Here is a 24,052-nt window from a genome sequence, read left to right on the forward strand (position 1 = left end):
AAGAATATGTTCCACTGTACAGTATGTCCTCCATTGTTGCGTCTAAACTTTAGGAAATCGTAGAATGCCACTTCCTCTCTCTGTTTGCCCGTGTTTTCCAGATATCCAAAATTGAAATAAATAATTAAGCATGCAAAAGATGCAATGTGTGAAAGGCTCAAAAAGCTTTCTTCTTCAAGTGAGATTGACATTGATCTCTGAAGGGTACGGAACACGTACGCCTGATCAGTATGACCCATACTCTACTGTATATAAAATTGATTTGTGAAGGAGTTGTGTATCATGTTCAGATAGAAAGGTCTTATCTTCTTAAGCCTGCATAAGGCAAATCTGGAACATATACTCATGGAGCAGCTGGACATCTGCGAGCTCTGGCCTCTTGTGTCTACTTTTAAGGCAGGGTTAAAGTGCTGCCATTGGTCTGACAGCTGCATGTCTCTGTCTGTGACTCATGCTGGATTTGCACGACATGTTTCTTCAATATTGTTGAATTGTGTGTCTGTGTGTGCCAGTTGAAAGCCTATAACACTGACAAGTTTTCTAAATGTTTACAACTTTAATTTAATGGCACTTTCAAGAGATATGTTACGCAGAGTTGAGAATTGTTTACTTTCATAATTTTGGGGGGGACTTTTCTGGGATATTGAAAGATTTATGGAAAATGTTCTTCTCCATTTGTGCATCAGAAAAGAAAGACATATTAGTCATATTATGAATTTGCATATTTTGCTTCTTTTGTTTTTTTTGTGTGTCTGTTGTTCTCATTTGTAGTTTACTTTGGAAAAAAGCATTGCTAAATGTAAATAATTGGATTGAATTAGAGATTGGGTAAGCTGGAGTTTAGTATAGCAATGACTTTTACTGCTGACTAGAAATTATTAACTTACTAGTTAATGATATGCCATTTTGCACTAGTTAGGCAATTTGGCACTCTCAATTCTGCAAATGCAAGCTCTTTTGCTTGTCTCATTTTTATTGTTGTGCAAGCTATTAATTGCTGTGCTGTTATTAATTGCTAAATTAAAGCTTTACATTTATTTCTGGCACAATATTGCATTTAATTTTAACCATTTTAACCAGTAGCAAAATCATTTCCAACTTTAAATAAATAAATGATTAATTAATCAATAAATTACCTTTAAAAAATAACTACATAGATTAAGATATACATTTAATAACTGCATGTATTTTTATATAAAAAATTGATTATAATGAATAAAAAACAAATTAGAATATCTTTTTTAAATCTTGAAGATATTGGGCTTACTTTGCTAAAGTGTTTAATAATTGTCATTTTTGTCAGCGAATTCAAACCAAATCATTAAAAAATAATAACCAAGTAAGCAAATAAATAAATAATTTTCGTCAAATTGTTTATGAAATGTTGGTTTGCTGAAGTGTTTGATATTTGTAAGTTTATTGTTTACAGCAATAAATAAATAAATAAATAAATAAGTTAATAATTAATGTGAACCAAAACAATCTTAATTAATAATTTAATAAAATGTTTAAAAAGGTATTTTGTGTTTACTAAAATCTTTGACTTTTGTGGTGTTGTTGTTCAATAAATAAACAAAAACATTAATATAAAAAAACACAATTTAGTTTAGTTTCAATTCATAATATGAATATAATTATGTTGTCTGGGAAAGTTATTTATTTTCTGAATTGTTTGAAATTTATTGTATTATTGTATTAATCAATTGGTCATGGTCACGTTCAGTCATGTAGCAGGCTTTCTGCAGCGCTGCTTTTCTCTTCTGTATCTTAATGATAATCATTTATGACAGGAATGAGCTGTTAAAAAGTGGCTATAATGAAAGCACTTCACATGATATGATCCCAAAGGTCTCTTAAGGAGTATCTGCTGGACTGCTGGATTCATCAGATGTGTTGGCATGTTTATGGAACAAAATCAATGCCAAAAGTCTTGAATTAAAAAGCTTGTTGAATATCACAAACTGAAAAAAATAATACACCGTATTAACAAGTTCTTGCATTTTAATGACTTGAATTCCAGGGTTTGTATTTTTAGGTCCTGAAATTTAACATATCTGTTTATTTAAGCTGTGAATATTTCAATGAAAAATATTTCAAACACGTTTTCATACTTAAAAATTCAATAATTCATATTCAATTTTCAGATTTCACTTACAAAATATTTAATACCCTTTAAAAATACGATGTATAATATTCAAAAGGTTATTTTCAGTTCATTTTAGTGGATCTAAGTGGATCAAATTCGACTGTTAAAATTCAACATTACATCCGGAACTGAAGGAGAAGCAATAGATTGCAGATTGAAGATCGCCAGCTGCTCTAGCTTTCACCAGCAGGTGGAGATGGAATAATGTAAGATTTTTAACCCAGTAAACAGGCAAGAAAAAAAGGCTATTAAAGGCACAAAAGTAGCATTTAATATTAATATCAATGCCTTGGACATTATAAATGATAAAAAGTACGAGTAAAATGAGTAAATGAGGTTTTAGTCATCTATATTTGCCCTTATGTAATGGAAGCAGCTGGTGATCGCGTAAATATCAGTCCTTGAATCCAGCGACAGACGTTGTTCTGCAATCTTTAGCATCCTCGGAGCTTGTCTCCCATGCCGGCTCGCTCCCTGCTCGGACCGGTGCAGTTACTTGCACATAAACCGTCTTTTGATGAATATGATGTTACACATTGTCTATCTTTATTGACTCTTTCTTCCATAGACGCGAAGTATTATATTGACAGCTACAGAATATAAACGTAAGAGAAACAGGAGAGGATATATTCTGATAATAATACAACATAGATAAACATTGACAGGGCTAAGAACAATTACGAACAAAGATATTCAAAAGCAGAGAGATTTTATGAGAATGTCACACAAAACAGTTTACTTGGAACTGTTAAAAAGAGTTCAGGTATGATTTAAGGTTGGTTATGGATGGGGCGTCTAATTTAAAATAATTTAACAATAGAATAAAAATATGAAACAAACTGCTTTAAGCATCTTTACTGTAAGAAAAACACTTTAGCTACAAAAGTCCTTCAGTCAAGAGCAGAGAGGCATGTTCTCCATTTGTTGATTAATAATCATAAAAACAGGCGGCAAAAGGATTATAGCGCGCTGTCTCTTTAATGGTTTCTCTTTCGCGTGTCTTTTGATTCTCAACTCGTTTGTTTATTACACAGATGATGGTTAATATGAATAATGACTAAACACCGCATTTTGACACCTATCTGACCCATTAAAGCGCTCAAGTTAAGATGACTTTAGATGTGTGCACTGACTGCGCTCTGCTTGTCTCAGTGTGCGAATGAGACCGTATGCTGACTGCATGCTTCTGTTCTGTGTGTGCACGCCTCACACACAGAATCATGAGGTCTTTCGTGCTTTTAAGGAGAGGGTGCTCGCTGCAGAGCCATTTGAGCAGAGCTGAGCTCCAGTGAGGGGGAGCATGAGCTCTCGCTCTGCCTCCTGTAAGCTGTTTTAATGCGTACACCAACCCCATCCCTAACCCTACCTCCAGTGACATCACTCGTAGAAGAAGTGCAAAAAAGGTGGAGCTCAAGCTTAAGCTCCCCCTCGCTGGAGCTCAGCTCGCCCAAATGGCTCTGCAGCGAGCACCACTTGCTTTTAAGAGCAACACGTGTACAACTGGAAAGGGGGCGGTAAATGACCCAATAATCGTTTATCTCGATTAATGGTTTTTCATAATCGTTAGAAGCCAAAATCGAAATCGATATCGGATTTTTCGATTAGATCACAGCCCTACCACTGTTATTATTATATCACTAAACCTTTTTACATTTTTAATAGAAATAATTATTTTAAAGATTAAGTCACAGGTGTCAAACTCTGTTCCAAAAGGGCCGCAGCTCTGCACAGTTTAGTTCCAACCCTAATTAAACACACCTGATCAAACTAATTGAGTCCTTCAGGCTTGTTTGAATCCTACAGGTAAGTGTGTTAGAGCAGGGTTGGAACTAAACTGTGCAGGGCTTCGGCCCTCCAGGAATTGAGTTTGACACCCCTGGATTAAGTCTTGATTTAAGGTTTCCTTTCCCTATCACGGTTCAAGTGCTCTCGCTGCGTGATAAAAAGACAATACTGACAACGCGCGCATATGTTGACTTTTGTAAACAGTTTTGTTGTTTAAATATGATATTGTATTAATTTGCATACATGCTTTATAAGCTGTAAAATTAAAGTTTATTTGTTGTGTTTATGACACAGATCCAGGAGGCAATCAGCATCAGGGCTTGTTTGGCATCAACTAATCTGTATGCAAATATTTCTGTAGGCACGTGTGGTTACACGTTATTGTCCTACGAGTTAACAAATACAGTTGAAGTCGAATTATTAGCCCCCTTCAAATTTTTTTCTTCTTTTTTAAATATTTCCTTAATTATGATAAACAAAGCCAGAAAATTTTCACAGTATAACTAATAATATTTTTTCTTCTGGAGAAAGTCTTACTTGTTTTATTTCGGCTAGAATAAAAGCAGTTTTTAATTTTTTAAACACCATTGACAAAGTTATTAGCCCCTTTAAGCTATATTTTTTCTCGATAATCTACAGAACAAACCATCGTTATACAATAACTTGCCTGATTACTCTAACCTGCCTAGTTAACCTAATTAACCTAGTTAAGCTTTTAAATGTCACTTTAAGCTGTATAGAAGTGTCTTGAAAAATATCTAGTTAAATATTATTTACTGTCATCATTGCAAAGATAAAACAAATAATTTATTAGAAATTAGTTATTAAAACTATTATGTTTAGAAATGTGTTGAAAAAAGTTTATCTTGTTTAAACAGAAATTGGGGGAAAAATAAACAAGGGGTCTAATAATTCAGGGGGGCTAATAATTCTGACTTCAACTGTACAGTATGTGTTGCAGTTGAACAAGGGGCCGTTCACAGCAAACGCGCTTTTCTGTTCCAAAAACGTGAGGTGCACCTCACTGCCTTTTATGTTGACAAGAAGAGCGGTGTTCTTTGATTGTGCAAAGAGTGTTGCTGTCTATGTTGTTACAATTGTAATATTTTATAATATTGTTATATTCAAGATTTTTGAAAGTTTTCAATAGACCTACAGAGCAGCATAATGCATCCTGAAGTAAAGCGAAACGGCTATAAACTCCAGCAAGATAAAGTCATTACATGCAGAGCCACAGACCTTTATCTATAAATAAAGTATATTTATGGAAACTGTGTTCATCTTAACTAGAGCTACGTCGTGTTTACTGGCTTCACGCATCACACACACCTGTCATTCAGTCAGTCAGTCAGCACGTAACCTCAAAGGGTTTAACAAATAGCGCACAGCACTATACGGTTACCGAAAAGTTTGCGCTAGGGCTGCACGATTTAGGAAAAATATCACATTGCAATTACTAAGGTAAAAATTGCGATTTGCGATTGCGATATGATAAACAAGTGGAATGACTCAACTTCCTTGTTATTAAGAAAAATGCACACATAGATTACTAATAATGCTGAAATTTAAATTTTTCAACTGAGATACAGTATACAGTGCAATCTAGCAACAACTAGAAATGAACAATGTTTTCATATTAAAACAAAGTTGTACAAAATTAAATAACAGTAACCTCTTTACATTACTGAAATAAATGACATTAAATTAATTTTAAAATAAAATTAAAAAGTCAAATGTAAAGATGAATAAAACAAATACCCATTTTTAAAAATATTTTTACATTACTACTCTTGGCTTTTATCGCCAAAAATATCACCAAATAACAGAGGTAGCATTTTTTCTGGGCACAAGTTCAGTGTTGGTCTGTTCTGTATCCATTTTCTCTCGTCTCCACACTGCGCTGCGTGAAGTCACGTGACCACAAGCACAGCGTGAGCAGCGCGTGTTTTTTCGTTTTTTCTGCGCTGCTCACGCTCAATTAAAGTGACAGTGCATTGATAATGACCAAAACACATTGAATGACAGAAAAAAGTAGCAATTTTACCCAATAAATGCGTTAATGATATCAACTGACTTGTGTAGTCAATCAAATGAACTTAAACGATTAAAAACTGCAACAAACATTTGTTTAGGCCCGAACTACAAAACCAAATGTAAAAAATTTTAGTATCAGTTTTGCTTAAGTTGCATGCTAGTGTTGCAGGAGAGGGGGAATAGAATATTTACCGGAGTTGTAGTCCATAGCGAAGTGTATTGTGGGTAGTGTAGTTCGACACGCATGCTGGATGATGCAAGCTCGCTGAGCAGTTGAAGCAGAGGAAGAAAGTTTTATTCGGCTTTGTTTTATGTTTACTCAAGTTAATAAGTATATAAGTAAGAAATAAGTAAAATAAGTGCATGCATTAATTACTTTTGTCCGTGTCATCCTTTGCACGAGCTGTTACTCTGCTGCTTGATGTTACTGAAGTGTGATCATGCATAAATCTCATTATAACTATATTGTATAAATATTATTATAACTTGGCCTAAAACATCCTGACAATCAAAAACCAAATGACATGATATCACAGGCAGGCCCGGCCCTAAACAATTTGGCGCCCTAGACAAGATTTCAGGTGGCGCCCCGTCACATCGCAGTAAATTCCACTGCTAGTGTAAAGTCATAAGAAACTAAATAGCTTTTTGAGTGACTACTACAAGCTGGAAAAACATCTGATAAATATGCCAATGCAATTAACGTTATTGCTGAATAGATTCAATATTTACACATTTGCTTGAGGAAGGAGTGATGGGGGTAGTTACATTACTATTACTATTTTCCATAACGTCTATGCCCTTCCATAACATTAGCTGACATTAAAACGTACAGATAGCACTATAGCTACAGTATTTATTGGTTAGCAATCTGTCGACGTTGGGATGTACAAAATATGGGACAACAAATAGCTTCAAATGATAGAATACATAGCAAACAGAAAATATTGACAATAAAATAAAGATTGTATTTGCATATTGATTAAAGTTACTATAATTATTTAGTGAAGAGCAGCAAATGAATCTCTCATTATTTTGTTTGATAACAGAGGTGTTCATGTGAGAATGCACAGATCTATAATGAAGCATTAGACTACTTTAGTAACTATTTGTGCTCATTTAAGAAAAAATTTAATTTTTTTTTAAAGTAAAACACACAGGACGGACATGTTTACATAGTTTTAAGTGTATTGTCTGTTTAAACACACACCCGAATCTGAGCGGAGCAAAAAAAAAAAAAAAAGAAGCACTTTTCCGACGGTCCCTTACTGAGAGCTCCTCTCAGTGCGAGTTCTCCTGGCTACACACATAATGGGACTGCCTAAATGGAGCAGTGCTCGTTATGTCGAGCGAAAAAAGAAAAGAAAAATACAGCTGTGAAACATAAGCAGCTTTGTCTTTTTGTAGGAAACACACTTTAGATCTTTTTAGGGTAAGAGGTTTTTGAGTTATTGTCGTCTAACACTGAATGTATCAGGAATAGGGAAAACAAAATCAACTTAACTGTGCTCATTTCTGGCGCCCCCTGGATGTACAGCGCCCTTAGCATTTGCCTATACTGCCTATGCAACTAAGTGGGCCTAAGTGCAGATAAAACGTTTTTTTTAAAGGTGTATTTGTATATATATAGAGAGATATATGTAACTACATAGAATAGACAGAGATAGATTGATCTCTACAGCTGCTGCCGAAGAGCTGCGCGCTGCAGACGCAGCTAGTGTAAAAGGCAAACGCCTGCGTGCTGCTTCTGCTCTCCATACGCACTGCGCACGCGCTGCTCACGCACTGCTTTCGCTTTTGTTTATTTAATATAATCGCAAGATTTACTGTAATGTAATCGCATAGGCTGACATTGCGATTGCGATATGATTAATCGTGCAGCACTAGTTTGCGCTGTTTTAATTCACTTACCTTTTAACACATTTTAATGCAATTATAATCCGCTATTAAAAACAACAACAACAATGAATGACTAAATGTTTTGAATGGGAAGCTGTAATGTACTGTAGCTGTGGCGGGATGCATTTTGGTGTGGCGTCTTGCCGTGGAAGAATGAATGTAGCGGAAACCAACACAAACAGTTCAGCTCTGTGATGAGCCACATGCACAACACTTGCGGCCGTTAGTAAACCATTCAATTTAACGCAAAAATTACATTCGATCTGCCCCTTATGCAGCCAAACTAAAAATATATAAAATAATGTTTTTTAATCGTTTAACTGATACCATTAATCGGTTTCAAACGCACCCTTTCGGTTAATGGTTAATCGAGTATTTTGAGCATGCCAACATTGTAGTTTTATTAATAATTCAAATTAGTTTTTATTTTTCATGTTATTTGTTTGGTTCATTTTCATGAAAAGTTTAGTATGTTTAAATAGAAAATAGTAAATTTCCATCTCAGCTAGTTAATAATAACATTATTATTAATAATATTTTTCAATATTCTTTGTTACTTTTCTGCATAAACCTGAAGTAAATAAAAATATTTTAGGGGAATTTGCTGAAGTAAAATAAGTTTAATCTTTTTATTTGTTTGTATAGCATTTATAATGTTTTTGTTATTTAATTATTATTATTTTAAATTAATTGTTTAAGATTTAGTCACTTTGCAAGATAACTTTTTTGTTACTACACATCCCCTTTTCAAATAACAAAAATGTTTTTTACTTTCTTATTTTTGTTTTGATTATCATTAACTATAATAACCCTGTTTTGGACCCTCATATTGTTTGTCTGGCCAAAAACTATTTACATTTTGTGTTTTAAAAAATGGTTTGAAGAGAAAGAAAAATGCATGCAGTATAGCTGCACGATATAGAAAAAAATGGACATTGCGACATTTTTTTTTTCTTCGATGCATATTTCGATACAAGTGTATTTTCATTAGATAACTTGAATATTTCTTGAATGTTTATATAATAAACAATCTACAAGCATAGATAAATATGATAAAGAATAAGATACAGATGAAATAAACAGTGTTTTATTGTTTTCAGATAATGTCGTCAGATTCAGTACTTGAAATGTAAAATAATACTGTGTAGTCTTCGTTTTATAAATGATTCAATAGATTGGATCATTATGAAAGTTACAATCAGTACAATTTCTAATGCCTGAAAGCCTCAAAGGGGGGGGGGGGGGGTCCCGACCCACAAGGGGGCTTCAGCATGCCCTGTGGGGCGTCGTGTCATATTTAAAAAAATGATCTCTCTTTGCAACAAACTGAAGGTCATTTACAACTTTATTACTCGTTATCACATCCTATGCAGGTTCTGTTCACTAAAGTAGACATGATTGACGGGCATGCACGAGTCCACTCTGTAGTAAATAGACAATGCGTCAGCTCCTTATTTTACGGCCACGAATACGTCATTACATGAAGACAGATATGACATTTTTGGGAAAATTATACCTTAAAAATACAGTATGTAACCCTGGAGGTGTCCAGGTTGCTGGGCAACGTATATAAAAAAATGTATATGTGAAGACTTACGTGACCGCCTTTACGCTTCTCTCCTGACCTTGAAAATATAATTGACTAAATTGTAGAAAATCTGAATTAAGATCATGTTGGGGGTCGAATCGAGATCACCATCTTTTTTCGCTTAATCTAGCAGCCCTAATGCACATATAAAACCACAAAATAGAACTCTTAATACATCTCCATTTGTCAAGTATTATTATGATGAAGCTTATTTCATCCACAACACAACTCAGGAGCAAACTCTTCATTTCATTCCCTCACTCGTTCTAGCTAAATTAAACCTCTCTGCCATGTTATTGAAAGCTGAAGTATGGTTATAATGCTTACATATTTATTTCAGAGTACAGCAAGCTGTTTGTGGGTGTGAGAGCGAGAGCAGATTCTGGCTCATTATTATTATGCTCATTAATATTCATGACCATTCCAAATACAGTCAAAAGCGTACTTTCCATTTTGAATTTTTCTTACTCGTATTTACTGAAGGCGCTAATGTTAATTGAGCTCACTATATAATCTTAGTTCGAACTCAATCCTTCAAAAAAACTATATCTTTTTATATGATCTTGCGAGGATGTTGGACTCTGGCTGCTTAGTGGCATAGCCTGCAAGTGATAGTAACATTTATTTATGAGTTTGTTTATCTGTATGTGTGTTTTTCCTGACCCCGGGTCACTGCCGACGGCTTCCTCTCAACTTAATGTCCCCTGTCAACACATCCACAGCGTGAAGAGTTATCTTTGGATGAGCCGTAGACCTCAACATTTGATCTAAGTGTCACCCCTCCCCCAGATTCACCTCTGCCAGGGGCCTGGCAGCGCTATTATTGGGCCCTTGCTTACATGATAACATAAATGGCTCACTATTTGTTGTAATTGTACAAACCGTGCAATGTATCAGATGGACATATGTAATTAAAGTTAAAAGGGTCTGTAAAAATGGGCTCCGGGATGATTTGGATTGAGAAAAAAAGGTTTTTTTAGAGGGATCTAGCATGACGTGTATTAGCGTGGGTTTGGAAATGCGATATGAAACAACATGCATATCCAGCAGTGCATTCTTTCCCTTGCAGTCAGCAAACTGAAGGTATGGCATTGCTTTGGATACTGACTGTAGGCTAAGTGCAACTGTGAGACATGTTTAAGTCTACTGTAGAATTTTTATTAGTGTTATTAGTGCACTTGCTAAGCTAAACATTACGTTTGTTGTTGGATATGAAGTGGTGCACAGGTAAGTTGTCTTTGCAGGTTTCAACTCATGCTTGTTCAAAAGATTTAAGGGTTGCTTTACTGCTCTATTGAATGGCATTTTAGATAAAATTGAATACTTGTGGGTCAAACGTGACAAGAAAAAAATTGTGCAACATCAAATGTTTTGTCCCATACATTAGAATGTGTGCTGTTTATATTTTTCTTACATCTGAACACCCATTTATAGTACATTTTAGTATAATGCACACTAAAATAATGTCATTCAATTTTTATCAATATTTTATTGTTGGAATCGCATATCTACAAGTATATAACTATCTTTATATATTTATGTACCTTTATATAACAATCAGACCTAAAATACACATTCTTTCTCATTTTATATCTTTACACTATACTCCAAATCACCTGTCAGCAAAAAGTTTGTTATTCTTTAAGATATAGTCAAATGTATTATGATCACATTTAAAGGGCCATGAAAACCTCCTTGTTTCAGCAGGGTGTTTTCACACCTCTACTTTGGAGAAAGTCAGGAAAGTGGGCGTGTCCAGCTCTGTTTAGGGGGGAGTGTCGGAGGAGGGAAATGGGGAAGGTCTGTAAAAATTTGCATAAAAATGGGAGTGTCGGTTTGGGCACGTGCTGATTTTCACAGAGGCTAAACAAACACACAGACGCAGGGGAGAAAGACAGTGACTGTGTTTACATGGACATCAGTAATCAAACTATTTTACAAATTATTAAATGGTGGACTTTTACTGCAGTTTGGCTCTTTCATTCCGAAATTTCATTTATGCCCCTCATGACAAACGAGATATTTGGTTCGCAGAATTGCTGGAAGCGTGTATTTTTCATGCAATGTTTGTTACCGCACGGTGAATGAGAGAAAAAAACCCTCTGCATTTCTCAGTAACTTAGATGCACTCGGCAGGTAGCGTCAGAAAGCTGTGTGTGTTATTCCTGTCACAAAATGCAGCGAAAATCCTACACGATGGCAAGTTTGATTGTGGTGCTTACATGTTTACACTCAGAGAGCATCATTTACAGCAAATTCTATAAACCATAATATTGTAGTGATATTAATGTACTGTAAACTTTATAAACTTAGAAATCATTTGACCAAGGTCCGTCTTTGAACACTGAAAGAGTACTGCTGACTATACAAACTAACTTTGCCTCTGAAAAAACAAACAAAGACCACTGATCGCTTACTTACCAAATCTGTAGAGACAGGACAATCAACACCAATTGGAGCTGTGTCTTTATTAAAAGGAGACGAGAGGCAAATCCGAATTTCAGCATTTCCAGATGAGAAAAGCTCTCGATTGAACAATGTTCCTTAGACACGTATTTCTGTTGAGCGTCGTGTGCACTGTTATCCACACATGAATCTAGCTGCGCTCTCATTGAGGGAAATTGAAAACAAAACTTTCACTGCAGCAAAATATAAAAGCAACACTGTTCTCCCGCTTGGCAACACAACGTGGCATCTCTCTGCCGTCTAAACACCGTAACAGCTCTTTGAAGGTATCATGCATATTAATGAAGTTGCACCGCATACTCAATAGAGTGCGCTGATTGGTTTGAACCAAGTCTTACTCATGAATAAATGCAGCACACTCCGCGACAAAATAAGGTACTCCCCGGTACAGACGTCCAGTCTACACGCTGGACTACACGCTAAGATCTCATGGCCTAGTTTCAAACCGGAAGTACGAATTTGCTTGAAATAATGCAAAAAATGCGTGCATCTGCAGAGTTTTCTTCACCGCGTCTATCATGGATCAGCTGTGATCGCCGCTGCCGTTTCTCTGTGTTTAAATCAGGCTTTACTCATCTGTGAACAGCGCCAGCCCGTAGAGGGAATCACAACCCTTTCAGTTGAGCGCAGGACCAATCAAAGGGGTATAAGAAAGGACTTTTCTAGACAAGGATCAGAAAGTGATCGGGATATTTAGATTTGTTTATTTGCTATAAATGCTTGTGTTGTTTAAATGCACATTTTATATATCTGACTGTTTGTATTAAAGGACAAAACTGTATTACAGACAGCATATAAATTATATTTATACATTTTTAATTCAAGAACTGCTGTGCTGTGTAGAAAATATAAAACTGTATGGAAAGCATCGTCAATGCACCGTGATGCACAGAGATATCGAATTGAACCTAATCGATGGCATGATAACCATAACCGAACCGAACCGTGAGACCAGAGTAGGTTCACAGCTCTAATGATTTTGTAGAGTGCATCTGCAATAAATATAATAAACTAATCAAAAGTATTTATAAAAGCAGTAGAGCAAAGATATAAATGAAAACAACAGGGGAGTCTAGCAGTATTCAGGTACACAAATTGAGTAATCAAGTGTAAAACAGTGCAGTTTTCATTGTGTGTGTGTATAAACTTAGGTACAATTAATCTTTTTTTAAAGTTAAACGCTATAGTTTCTTGTGCATGAATGCTTTAAATGCTAACACAATCACAGGCTTTAAAAACACAAACATAATCAACTCTGGTTCCTGGTCAACTATAATCCTGCCTTAACATTGCAGATCTTGCGATGGGCCTATTACAGATGTGCAAATTGCGATGTCGATGTTGAAACGATATATTGTGCAGCCCTAATCATTTTTTGTTAATACAAATTTTAATACAGGTCAGATAAAGCTTGTTGTTTCATTTTTACATAAATAAACTGTTACTAGGAAGTAGGAACAATTATGTTTCAATTGAACATTCTTTCGCCTGTATTTAACTTTTACAATCGTTTAAATAGACGCTTTACTTGCATTTAATTTGCATTACAATATGACATCACTTTAGTATCTAACTTGATGCAGTCTTCAAAATGGGAGATCTCCACTTTCACAAATGTACAAAAATACACTTTAGAATAAGGTCATATATCAGCATTAATAATGTAGCACTCAGCATTAAGTTAATTTTCTTCATTCTAGTCATTAATTCCTGAAAAGAATAGTTGTATAAATGAAATGTTTAATATAATTAATGTTTGGCAGTTTGTTGTAAATGAAAATGGACAATGTACAAGTATAATTGATAAATTAATACTAACAAAATTGTTCATTCATTTTCTTTTCGGCTTAGTCCCTTTATCAATCCAGAGTCGTCACAGCGGAAGGAACCGCCAACTTATCCAGCACACGTTTTCACGCAGTGTATGCCCTTCCAGCTGCAACCCATCACTGGGAAAGTATTACCATTATGTTAATGTAATATTGCAAAGACACATGACATAATACACAAGAGTGTCTACATAGTAAGCCATACTGATCAAATGTGCGCGGTAATAGGATTTTCTAAAAGGTTTTTCAAAGAAGTCTCTTCCAAAGGCTGGATTAATATGATCAAAAGCAGGGGTGGGCAATTAATTTTTCCAAAGGGCCACGTTAGACTCTGGGGTGGTTTTAGAGGGCCAGACCAATACAAGTAATTTGTTAAAAAAAAAAAAAAAAAACATTCATAAAAGTCATACACAAAAAGTATTTTAAAGACCAGCATCACAATATTACCTTTATATAAATGCCACAAGGTTTTTGTTTGATTGATTTACCTTAGTTCACTTTTATTTATTAATAGATTCATAATTTTTTATGATCTGTAAAATAATTTTAGCCTATGTTAGGCTGAACAAGTGCACTGAAGTCAGATTGAATGTGAGGTGGATATGTGTTGTAATAATCATCACTGAGAGAGGATCTGTATCTGGATTTTTTTTTTAAATCTGAGGTAATTAGTTTACCTTCATTACTGTGTAATTCCATACAAAGTGTAAAGCTGCCTGTTTTTTTCCATCACACAACTTGTGGTTTGCTCGCAGCACTTTGAAATATTTAGATTTCTTTCAACTCGCTGCGCCTGGAAATCATGAGCGTGACATACCACAAATGTATCCCTTTTTTGCCCGCTGAACCTGTGTATCTCCATTTAAAATAACGAAACTGAGCGCACAAAAGACGCTGTATGTTAAAGTCCCCTTTTGTTGACCCCCAAGAATAGACCTATGCATTGCAAGACCCTGTTTGCGGTTGAATTTAAATTAAATTAATACCTCACACAGGCTGTTCAAAGAATCTTGCCGTCCACATGTGGCCCCGGGGCCGTAGGATGCCCAGCCAGGTCTGATCAAAAGTATAGCAAAGCACAAATATTGTGAAATATTGTATGTTTAATGAACAACTGCATTGTCAGCAGCATTATTTCAGTCTTTGTTGTCACATGATTACTCAGAAAACACTATAGTATGCTGATTTAACACTGCAAATAAACCGCAAATTTGTGGAAACTGCATATGATGCTTTTTCTAGTATTCTTATGCATTTGATTCATTCTTACTTTGCCACATGCCACTTTATGATCATGCTTATTGAGTTTAATGGATCATTATTTTTTTCTTATTATTTTAAGGCTATGTTTACAAAATCAAGAGGACTGAACTATGTGTGAACACACCTATTTTAATATTAGGCATTTAATTTATTTTTGTTGTTGTTGCAGGTAAGACGTTGATCAGGATTAGCATGTTCCTGGTTCTAGAAGGATGACACAAAATCTTTAAGGATCCAACAAGCACCATTTTCAAATTCTCTGTGCTGTTGAAGTTACTTCTTGGCCTTCATCCCACTGGATTTCACACCTCATCTGTCTAATGTTCTCACCACTGAGCTTCAGCGCGAGATGCTGTTCTGGGAGTTGGGCTGTTTGACAGAGACTCGACAGAAATGTCGAAGTCAAGCGGGATGTCCAACAGTGAACTTCCTCGGTTCCTCATTGGAAGTGAAGTAGGTGAAAGCAGAAAATTGGACAACAGAGACATGAGGAACATCTCAGGGCCTTACGGGGAGGAGGAGGAGGAGGAGGAGGAGGATGAAGATCAGGTAAAGAATTTGTGAGGAAGTTTTTCATGGATGAGCATCGTTGCAGATTTGTGGTCAATTTGTTGTCTTTTTCTTTTTTTTTCTGTTAGTCAGAGCGTCAGATCGTGGTGGGGATCTGTTCGATGATGAAGAAATCCACATCTAAACCAATGACAGAGATTTTGGAGAGGCTCTGTAAGTTTGAGTACATCACCGTGGTCATTTTTCCAGAGGAGGTTATACTTGGTGAACCGGTGGAGAAGTGGCCGCTGTGTGACTGCCTCATTTCCTTCCATTCCAAAGGTAAATCTCATATTGCACACAGTCTTTGTTTCTTCAGGAGCCATACTGTCTCAGGCTTCCTTTACACTAGTGCCTTTTCATTTTAAAACATTTTCATTTTTCATTTTCGTTCCACATTATACTAAAAAGCATGTATCGTGACCATTCACACTCACTAGGCATCTGTACTTGCAGTACAGTTGTCTAATAGTAATAATAATAATAATAATAATAATAATAATAATAATAATAATTCCTTACATGTATATACTCTTTTCCGGTGTAACAACCTCTTTGATGTTAGTCTAGGGTAAAAGTAATAACATTTAAGAGGTGTGGTACCTTTACAAGATGATGGGTGAAAACAAAAGACACAATCAACAAAACTGCCAACAAAAGTGATTTAATGTACAAAAAAAGTGAAATCAGAATAATGCCCAAATATATATACACTCAGAAAAATATTTACAATAATAAAGTAACAAATTAAACAAAGTATCAAACAAAATTAGGTCAACTCAAGAGTAAGGGGACGCCAGTGAAGCCAAATCAAAGAAATAAATATAACAAAACAATTCTAACTCATAAGCGAAACCCTTACCTCACTAGAACATGAAAAGAAAAAGAAAAGAAAAATCTTCAGCGCCGAGCGCTGTAAACTTACCTATTCTGAACTAAAAACAAAACAAATACATAAGTGGCATTCACTTTCTTACCTGGTGTTTTAAACAATGGATTGACTACGTGTATGTAAGATGGAAGTCGTACGACATCTTCCCTGTCCGCCTTACTCTGAGGACAAAGTCAACTCTCAATAATCTGTTTTGGATTTGAGCAGGTAAGAGTTGTGCCAAAGTAACAAACAAACAATCGAATATAAATGTACAGAAATCACAATCTCGTTCAAAAATGGGCAGAAAATATACTAAATAATTTTATACAAACGAAAGTTAAGCAAAATTAACGAATAACAAAATCATGACGGCAAAAATACACAAAAACGGGATCAAAGGAAAAGCGCGCTGTCATCCGCTCTCCCTGGCGTCCTTATATGTGACAGCGCCACGTCACCCAATGATGAGTGACTGGTCTCCTGACCAATCAGATTCCGTGAAGGCGGACCTAAAGGATATGACAGGTAGAGATGGGGAGAGAGAAAGAGAGGGAGATAGAAAAAGAGAGAGAGAACGGGACGCAAACATTTCACCAATATACGACAACCGTTACACTCTCACCCTTATGAACAAACTCGTTTTGTTAAAAAAAAAATTAATCCGCAGACATGATCTATGCCCTCGAGAGAGCATCAGCCAAAACATTCTCAGAACCCTTCTTATGTCTGTTCTCCAGATTATAGCCCTGAGTGACAAGTGCCCAACGCATTAAGCGTTGATTGTGATTGCACATACGGTTTAAAAACACAAGTGGGTTATGATCCGTGTACACCACCACAGGAAGATTACTCGAACCAAGATAAACTTCAAAATGCTGCAATGCAAGCAGAAGAGCAAGGGTCTCTTTTTCGATAGTGGAATAGTTCAACTGATGCTTATTGAACTTACGTGAATAGTAACTAATAGGGTAAACACTCAAAGCGCTTTACATATGGGGTAATCTGTATTGCACCAGACCGCACACCAGCTGATTGGTGGAGAGGAGACAGAGTAATGAAGCCAATTATGTTATGGGGATGGTTAGGAGGCCATGATGCTGGGGTTAAACCCCGACTATGCACTCATGCACTATGTACTTATGCACTTACACACTCAAAAGCATAATATGTGTGAGAATTTTGCTTTCACCATCCAAAATAAATAATGTTTTCCAAAATGTGCGCTCGATAGCTCCGCCCCCTCCGCTACATGAGCAAAGCTGTGGTTGTTGAGTGCCTAAAGTGTCCATCATTACACACTTCTTTTTACCGGCTGAGTGAGTGCATCATCCGGGTAATTAAAGTGCACTTATAATTTTTGGAATTTTCAGTGTGAATGCACTACTTGCACTATTAACACTACAAAATGGCGTAGAATATTGCATAAGTATGCAATTTGGGACGCAGGTAAAGTGATGAAGCCAGTTATGATATGGGGATGGTCATGATAAACAGAGGCCAGTGGGCAAATTTATAGATAGTTAGATAGATAGATGGATGGATGGATGGATGGATGGATGGAGGGATGGATGGATGGATAGATAGAGACAGACAGACAGACAGACAGACATTTAATCATGTGATAGCATATTGTTTGCATGTATTAACATGTCGCTAGCATTTTTATATCATTTTTTTATGTTTTAATGTTTAATTTGTTTAAAGTTACAGCAAACAGATTTATATTGAAAACATCTGTTTTAAACCTAGGTAAAAATATATATTTTTGATTTAACGTTTATATTATTGTAGCATGTTGTACCATGTTTAACGTAAGCTTCTAGCATGTTTTAAATTTGCTAACACTTTTAACATGTTGTTTGAATGTTTTAGCAAGTTGCTAATGTTTAAATATAATGTAAATGGATGCATTTTCCCCTTATCTTTAAGGTTTTCCCCTTGACAAAGCAATGAGTTATGCCAAACTAAGAAATCCCCTTCTTATCAACGACCTCAACATGCAGTATTTCATTCAAGATAGGTGCGGTAAATCTTTCATTTGAAATACCCTGGACAAGCAGACTTTGTTTTAAGGGCTGTCTCTAACATGCTATAACTCTATGCTCATGGCTTTAGGAGGGAAGTGTATAGGATTTTAAAGGAAGAGGGCATTGACCTTCCACGCTATGCAGTGTTGAACCGGGACCCTGACCGACCAGAAGGTAAAGGTCGTCAGTTTGAAGTTATGTGTGTGACGCTGTTAGTTTCAGAGTGGAGCATGTTTTCCTTTACAAGCAAAATATTGACGCACCTTTCTATTTTGAATTCTTTTTTATTTATTTTTATTTTGTTTATATATTGAAGTTATTAGAGTTCTAGTACTTTTTTGTGTCTTTTCCTTTCTATTTTGGGATTTTTTTCAAATATTTGTAAATTTGTTTTAGCATTTTTAGTGTTTAGCATTTTTATTAGGGTGCAACTCTGAACAAGTACAACAAACATGAAGCTTTTACATTTCAAATCCTTTTTTGCCTGAAAGGTTTCTTTTAGTTGCTTTCCATATTGCAAAAATATTGTGACATTATATCTTTGCGATATCAGAGTGTAACCTTGTAGAAAGCGAGGACCATGTGGAAGTGAATGGAGAAGTGTTTCATAAACCCTTTGTGGAAAAGCCTGTTTCTGCTGAGGACCACAATGTCTACATCTATTACCCAACCTCAGCCGGCGGGGGCAGCCAGCGCCTCTTTAGAAAGGTACAGCAATAATAACAGCAGCCATGCATTAATAACTTAAGATCTGTTTGGTCTGGAGCTCAAACACTCTGTCCTGTAGATTGGCAGCCGGAGCAGTGTTTATTCTCCTGAAAGTACTGTCCGTAAGACTGGGTCTTACATCTACGAGGAGTTCATGCCCACAGATGGCACTGATGTCAAGGTACAAAAGTATTTCATTAGACACTATGTGGTGTTTGGATGGCTTGTTTATTTCTAGCGGTTCTCTTAGGTTTACACGGTAGGACCTGATTATGCTCACGCTGAGGCCCGTAAGTCTCCTGCTCTGGATGGGAAAGTGGAAAGAGACAGTGAGGGGAAGGAGATCCGCTATCCTGTGATGCTCACTGCAATGGAGAAGCTTGTTGCCAGAAAAGTGTGTCTTGCGTTTAAGGTAATAATACTACTACTAATAATAAATAATCTATTCAGAGAAAGTCTTTGGTTAATGGCCGACTGATTCAGAGATCTATTCAGAGTCAGTCTCCAGTTAACAATTCTGAGATTCAAATAATCCATTCAGAGCAACTCTCCAGTTAACAACTCACTGATTCAAATGCTCCATTCAGAGTGAGTCTCCAGTTAATGGCTCATTGATTCAAATTATCCCCTAAGAGTGAGTCTCCAATCTTTGCCTCACTAATTTAAATTATCTGGTCAAATCAGTTATTCTATTAATGACTGACTGATTGAAATGAACAATTCAGAAAGACTGCAATTAATTAATTAAAATTATTTGCTCAGAGGGAGTCGGTTGTCTATTTTCTGATTTAAATAATTCTGTCAGAGAATCTGCAGTTAATGACTCTTTGATTCAAATCTGGTAAAAGCGAATCTCCAATTCAGAACTCACTGATTTAAAATGTACTTCCGTACAACAGAATAAAACACTTTGTTGCTATCACAAATAACTATTTCCACACATTGTCACAATATTTTTTCTATGTTTTTGTAAAAAAACATGCTCTTGCCATTTTTTAATGCCATACGAATGTGAGTGCTTTAAGATGAAAGTAAATCTGGCCTCAAGTGTTTTGTCAATGGTTACAGGTTTGAAAGATAAAATCTGTTTTGTTTTTTTTCTTTTCAAACAACTTTCCAACTCAGCAAACAGTCTGTGGTTTTGACCTCCTCCGAGCAAATGGCCACTCTTTCGTCTGTGATGTTAATGGCTTCAGCTTTGTTAAGAACTCCATGAAGTACTATGATGATTGTGCCAAAGTACTGGGGTAAGCAAGACTGTGTTGCCTCGATTTTTGGTTACTCAAAACTCATGCATTTTAAAAATGTATAAAAATAACGGCATAATTCAAATCATTTTACCATTTCATTGAATTTAAACACACAAAGAGAAGCTAAAATGCATTATAATGTTTATAAAGGTTTCATGTTTGTTAAGGTCACAGGCAGGGCTTGACAATAACTTTTTTGATCACCAGCCACTGTGGCTAGTAGTTTTTCAACATCACTAGCCACAATTTTGTTGTTGGGGTAAAATGTAAAATGACTTGATTTAGATTTTGTGTTATGTCCACATGACTTCATTTAATTTTTTTGTGTGTTGTGTATGACTTTGCTCAATGAGCATGAGCAAATCTGAAGTGTTTTGTGATGTTGCACTGCAATTAGTTATTAGCTCCTCTGGCCACACCGAAAAACAAACAAACAAACAAACAAATAAATAAACAAATAAATTCTTAGCCACAAATTTTAAATAGTTAAATTTTAAAAACTAGCAAAAATATATCATAATATACACACACTTTTTATTCAACAACACTTTTCCTAAAAAAAAAAAAAAAAAATTGACATTTTTAAAAGAAATTATTGTCATGTATCCAAAACTATGTACAGTAGTCTGCCCTGGCTAAAGGCCTCAGATCACCAGTTACTGTACATAAATGGGAAGTTAATCTTTTATTAAAGCAATGTTATGGTAACGGATTATAATAAAACCATATTAGCAAAAATAACTGTAAGCAAAAGTAAGCAGGTGAAAAACAATGTGTGCAACAATAAAAGGATGATCACGCACACAGTTAACATTAGACCCATTAATAATCTGTTCAAAGAATGTTTAAAGCAAAAGCTGCAACTGTGGATGCTTACAAAACATTTTTTTTTAAATCTCGAGCTTTTGAAAGAGGTGCACGAGCATCGCTTTTGTCCAGTCTATTTTTAATTGATCTCAGGAGTTGCTTTTTTTGGGCATAGTTGCTTCATGCAAGGAAACTAGAGCGCACATTACATCACCTGTGACACTAAAGAATCTCCTATCTCACCATGCACATGATCCACCTCTCTATCAGTATTCACATGCTTTCTTTTGCTCACACTAACACAGTTGTTTTTTGTCAGTCATGCTTCTTCTCAATTCTCGTGGGCCATCTTTATTGTTGAACCCTGCTTTTAAGAAAACTACAGTTTGAAAATATATTCAACCAGCCAAAGTGGCTATAGTGGGATTGTCTGTCTAACCCGCCACAGCTGAAATCTACCCACATTTGACAGATTGGCAGATGTTATTGTCAAGCCCTGTTCACAGGTATCCTAATTTACATAATTTAGATTATAAAAAATAGCTTATATACTGATGCAACTCATTTGTTACATTTTGTTTAACAGTTTACTTTAAGCTGCATTGGTGCTACTTTTATCCTTCATAGTAGTCTTTAGTTAAGTTTAAATATTGTTTTATGATTTAGTTTTTATTTATTGATAACTTACTCTGCTTGTGCTTGGAGCTTTTGCAGAAAACGGTTATGTCCTAATTTCAACCCTGTAAGATAATCTCTATCCCACATTGGCTATCTTTCCATCAGGAACATGGTGATGCGAGAGCTGGCTCCTCAGTTCCACATCCCCTGGTCAATCCCCATGGAGGCGGAGGACATCCCAATCGTCCCGACTACCTCAGGAACCATGTGCGTGTGCTACTCTTGACCTACTAATATAATTGTGGATTCTGTTATTAAAAGCTCTGAGGTAGAATTATATGCTTTGAGTGTTGTTGCTTTTAAAATGAGACGTGTCTCCTCTTGTCTGAAGGATGGAGCTGCGTTGTGTCATTGCTGTAATTCGACATGGTGACCGAACACCCAAACAGAAGATGAAGATGGAGGTCAGAAATGCCCTGTAAGAATCAGATGCTGGACACTTTTCTCGCATATCTCAGAAGTAGAATTTGTTACTTTTAGTCACTTTACACACAAAAATGTTTGTTTCAAAATGAAAAAGTGGATGCAGGCATAAAAACTAAGTTAGCTACAGAAAAGGATTTAAAAATAGTGTCTGATTTGTATACAGTGGGCAAAATAAGTATCGAACATGTGATGTTTTTTTCCTGGAAATAATATTTTTAAAGAAGCAAGAATTGAACCAGATTTTGGTAAAAACCCAAACAATACAAACATAAAAATAAAACAAAACAAAATAAAATTCTGAAAAAGGAATAATGTGTAATAACAATGAAATGACACAAAGAGAAAGGACTGAACAACTAAAACGTATTTAAAGAGCCCATATTATACATGAAATAGGGTCATATCCTGGTTGTAAGGGTTTCCAACAACAGTCTAATATGCATGCAAGGTCAAAAAACACTTTCATGGTCTTATAATCTGCATTTATTTTTAGCTAATTATCCCAGCGACTCCTGTATGAATCGTCCAGTGATTCATTTGTTCCCAAACCCCTCCTTAGCGCGGAGCTAATCTGCGCTGATTGGACCGATGACAGTCTGTCGTGATTGGTCGACTGCCTTCAGTCAGAGAGGGAAATGGCCAATAGCTAATCAGCAATTTAAAAAGTAATCACAGTTCATACACGCTCGATAGTGTAGGCGTGGAGTTTAGCTGCCACACTATGGCGAGTGGATAGTGCCACGGATAACCGAACGAAGGAGACAGTCGTGTACTCGCCATACCACACACACACAAAAACACACACACACCTCCGGATGACAACGCTCCCGCCCGCACCCGCCAGGTTTTAGCCTGAGAACCCGCTCCGTTTTCTGCCCGCCGCGCCCGGTCCCGCTAGAGCGGAGAACACAACCAAAAATCACCCAGTATACAGTCCAGACAGCCAAGTATAAACACACACACAGCACAAAGCTCGTTCGTTCGTTCGTTCGTTCGTTCGCTCTCTCTCTCTCTCTCTCTCTCTCTCTCTCTCTCTCTCTCTCTCTCTCTCTCTCTCTCTCTCTCTCTCTCTCTCTCTCTCTCTCTCTCTCTCTCTCTCTCTCACGCGCGCGCGTGCGCACTAACACACACACAAGCACCACGCAGACTCTCTTTCTAATTCGCATAGCAATATCCGTGATATTGCTAGACAGCCCGCTCCCGTCCCAAATTAAACCCGTTACCGACCGCTCCCGCGATTTATTCGGAAATTTATTCCCGCGGCTGTCCCCGCGCCAGATTTCTGCGGCGCGGGAATAAATTTCCGAATAAATCGCGGGAGCAGAACTCTAGCACGGAGCTCCATAAACAAACAGCACGCGTCGCGTTTTTAACGTGACTTTGCACGCGATAAGATAATATATCCAGATAACCTGATACAGTACACGCGGTTACAAGTAACAAATCACAACTAAATACATTTGCAAGCTAGAGTAAACGAGGCAACAACTTTAACCGCACGTACTTACACTTGAGAAATGTAGGAAGAAACCCATCCTGACGTCCATCAGTTACTCTTTACTGATCCTTCCTTTAACAAACTCAGATGAAGTATTCTTTGTAGCATGTAGCTTCCAGAAGTTTCCAACTGCTTGGCTATAATGCTGATGTTTCATCTTTGGGTAGAGACTCAATATAATGTCCATCTGCAGTGTTACTTCAATCGACCGGCATGTTTGTGTGC

At 36.3% G+C, this 24,052-nt stretch overlaps 1 protein-coding gene across 36 annotated transcripts in view; it reads left to right on the forward strand.

The window, feature by feature from the left end:
* ppip5k1b (diphosphoinositol pentakisphosphate kinase 1b) overlaps positions 1–24,052 on the forward strand; it is a 109,024-nt gene that overhangs the window by 2,408 nt on the left and 82,564 nt on the right. For 14 of the 36 annotated variants that reach the window (XM_087312113.1, XM_087312126.1, XM_087312131.1 and 11 more), the window contains exons 2-11: positions 15,180–15,559; positions 15,649–15,841; positions 18,363–18,453; positions 18,549–18,634; positions 19,014–19,168; positions 19,248–19,349; positions 19,419–19,580; positions 20,294–20,415; positions 22,009–22,110; positions 22,235–22,321. In XM_087312113.1, the coding sequence (XP_087168239.1) occupies positions 15,404–15,559; positions 15,649–15,841; positions 18,363–18,453; positions 18,549–18,634; positions 19,014–19,168; positions 19,248–19,349; positions 19,419–19,580; positions 20,294–20,415; positions 22,009–22,110; positions 22,235–22,321 (1,256 nt within the window). In that variant the 5' untranslated portion in view covers positions 15,180–15,403. Of the gene's footprint in view, positions 1–10,291; positions 10,536–13,744; positions 13,876–15,179; positions 15,560–15,648; positions 15,842–18,362; positions 18,454–18,548; positions 18,635–19,013; positions 19,169–19,247; positions 19,350–19,418; positions 19,581–20,293; positions 20,416–22,008; positions 22,111–22,234; positions 22,322–24,052 lie in introns of those variants that run through there. The other 22 variants (XM_087312117.1, XM_087312120.1, XM_087312135.1 and 19 more) reach the window with 8 other exon arrangements.

The sequence above is a fragment of the Danio rerio genome, chromosome 25 (assembly GCF_052040795.2).
Source record: "Danio rerio strain M-AB ecotype USA chromosome 25, GRCz13ab, whole genome shotgun sequence".
Taxonomy (NCBI): domain Eukaryota; kingdom Metazoa; phylum Chordata; class Actinopteri; order Cypriniformes; family Danionidae; genus Danio; species Danio rerio.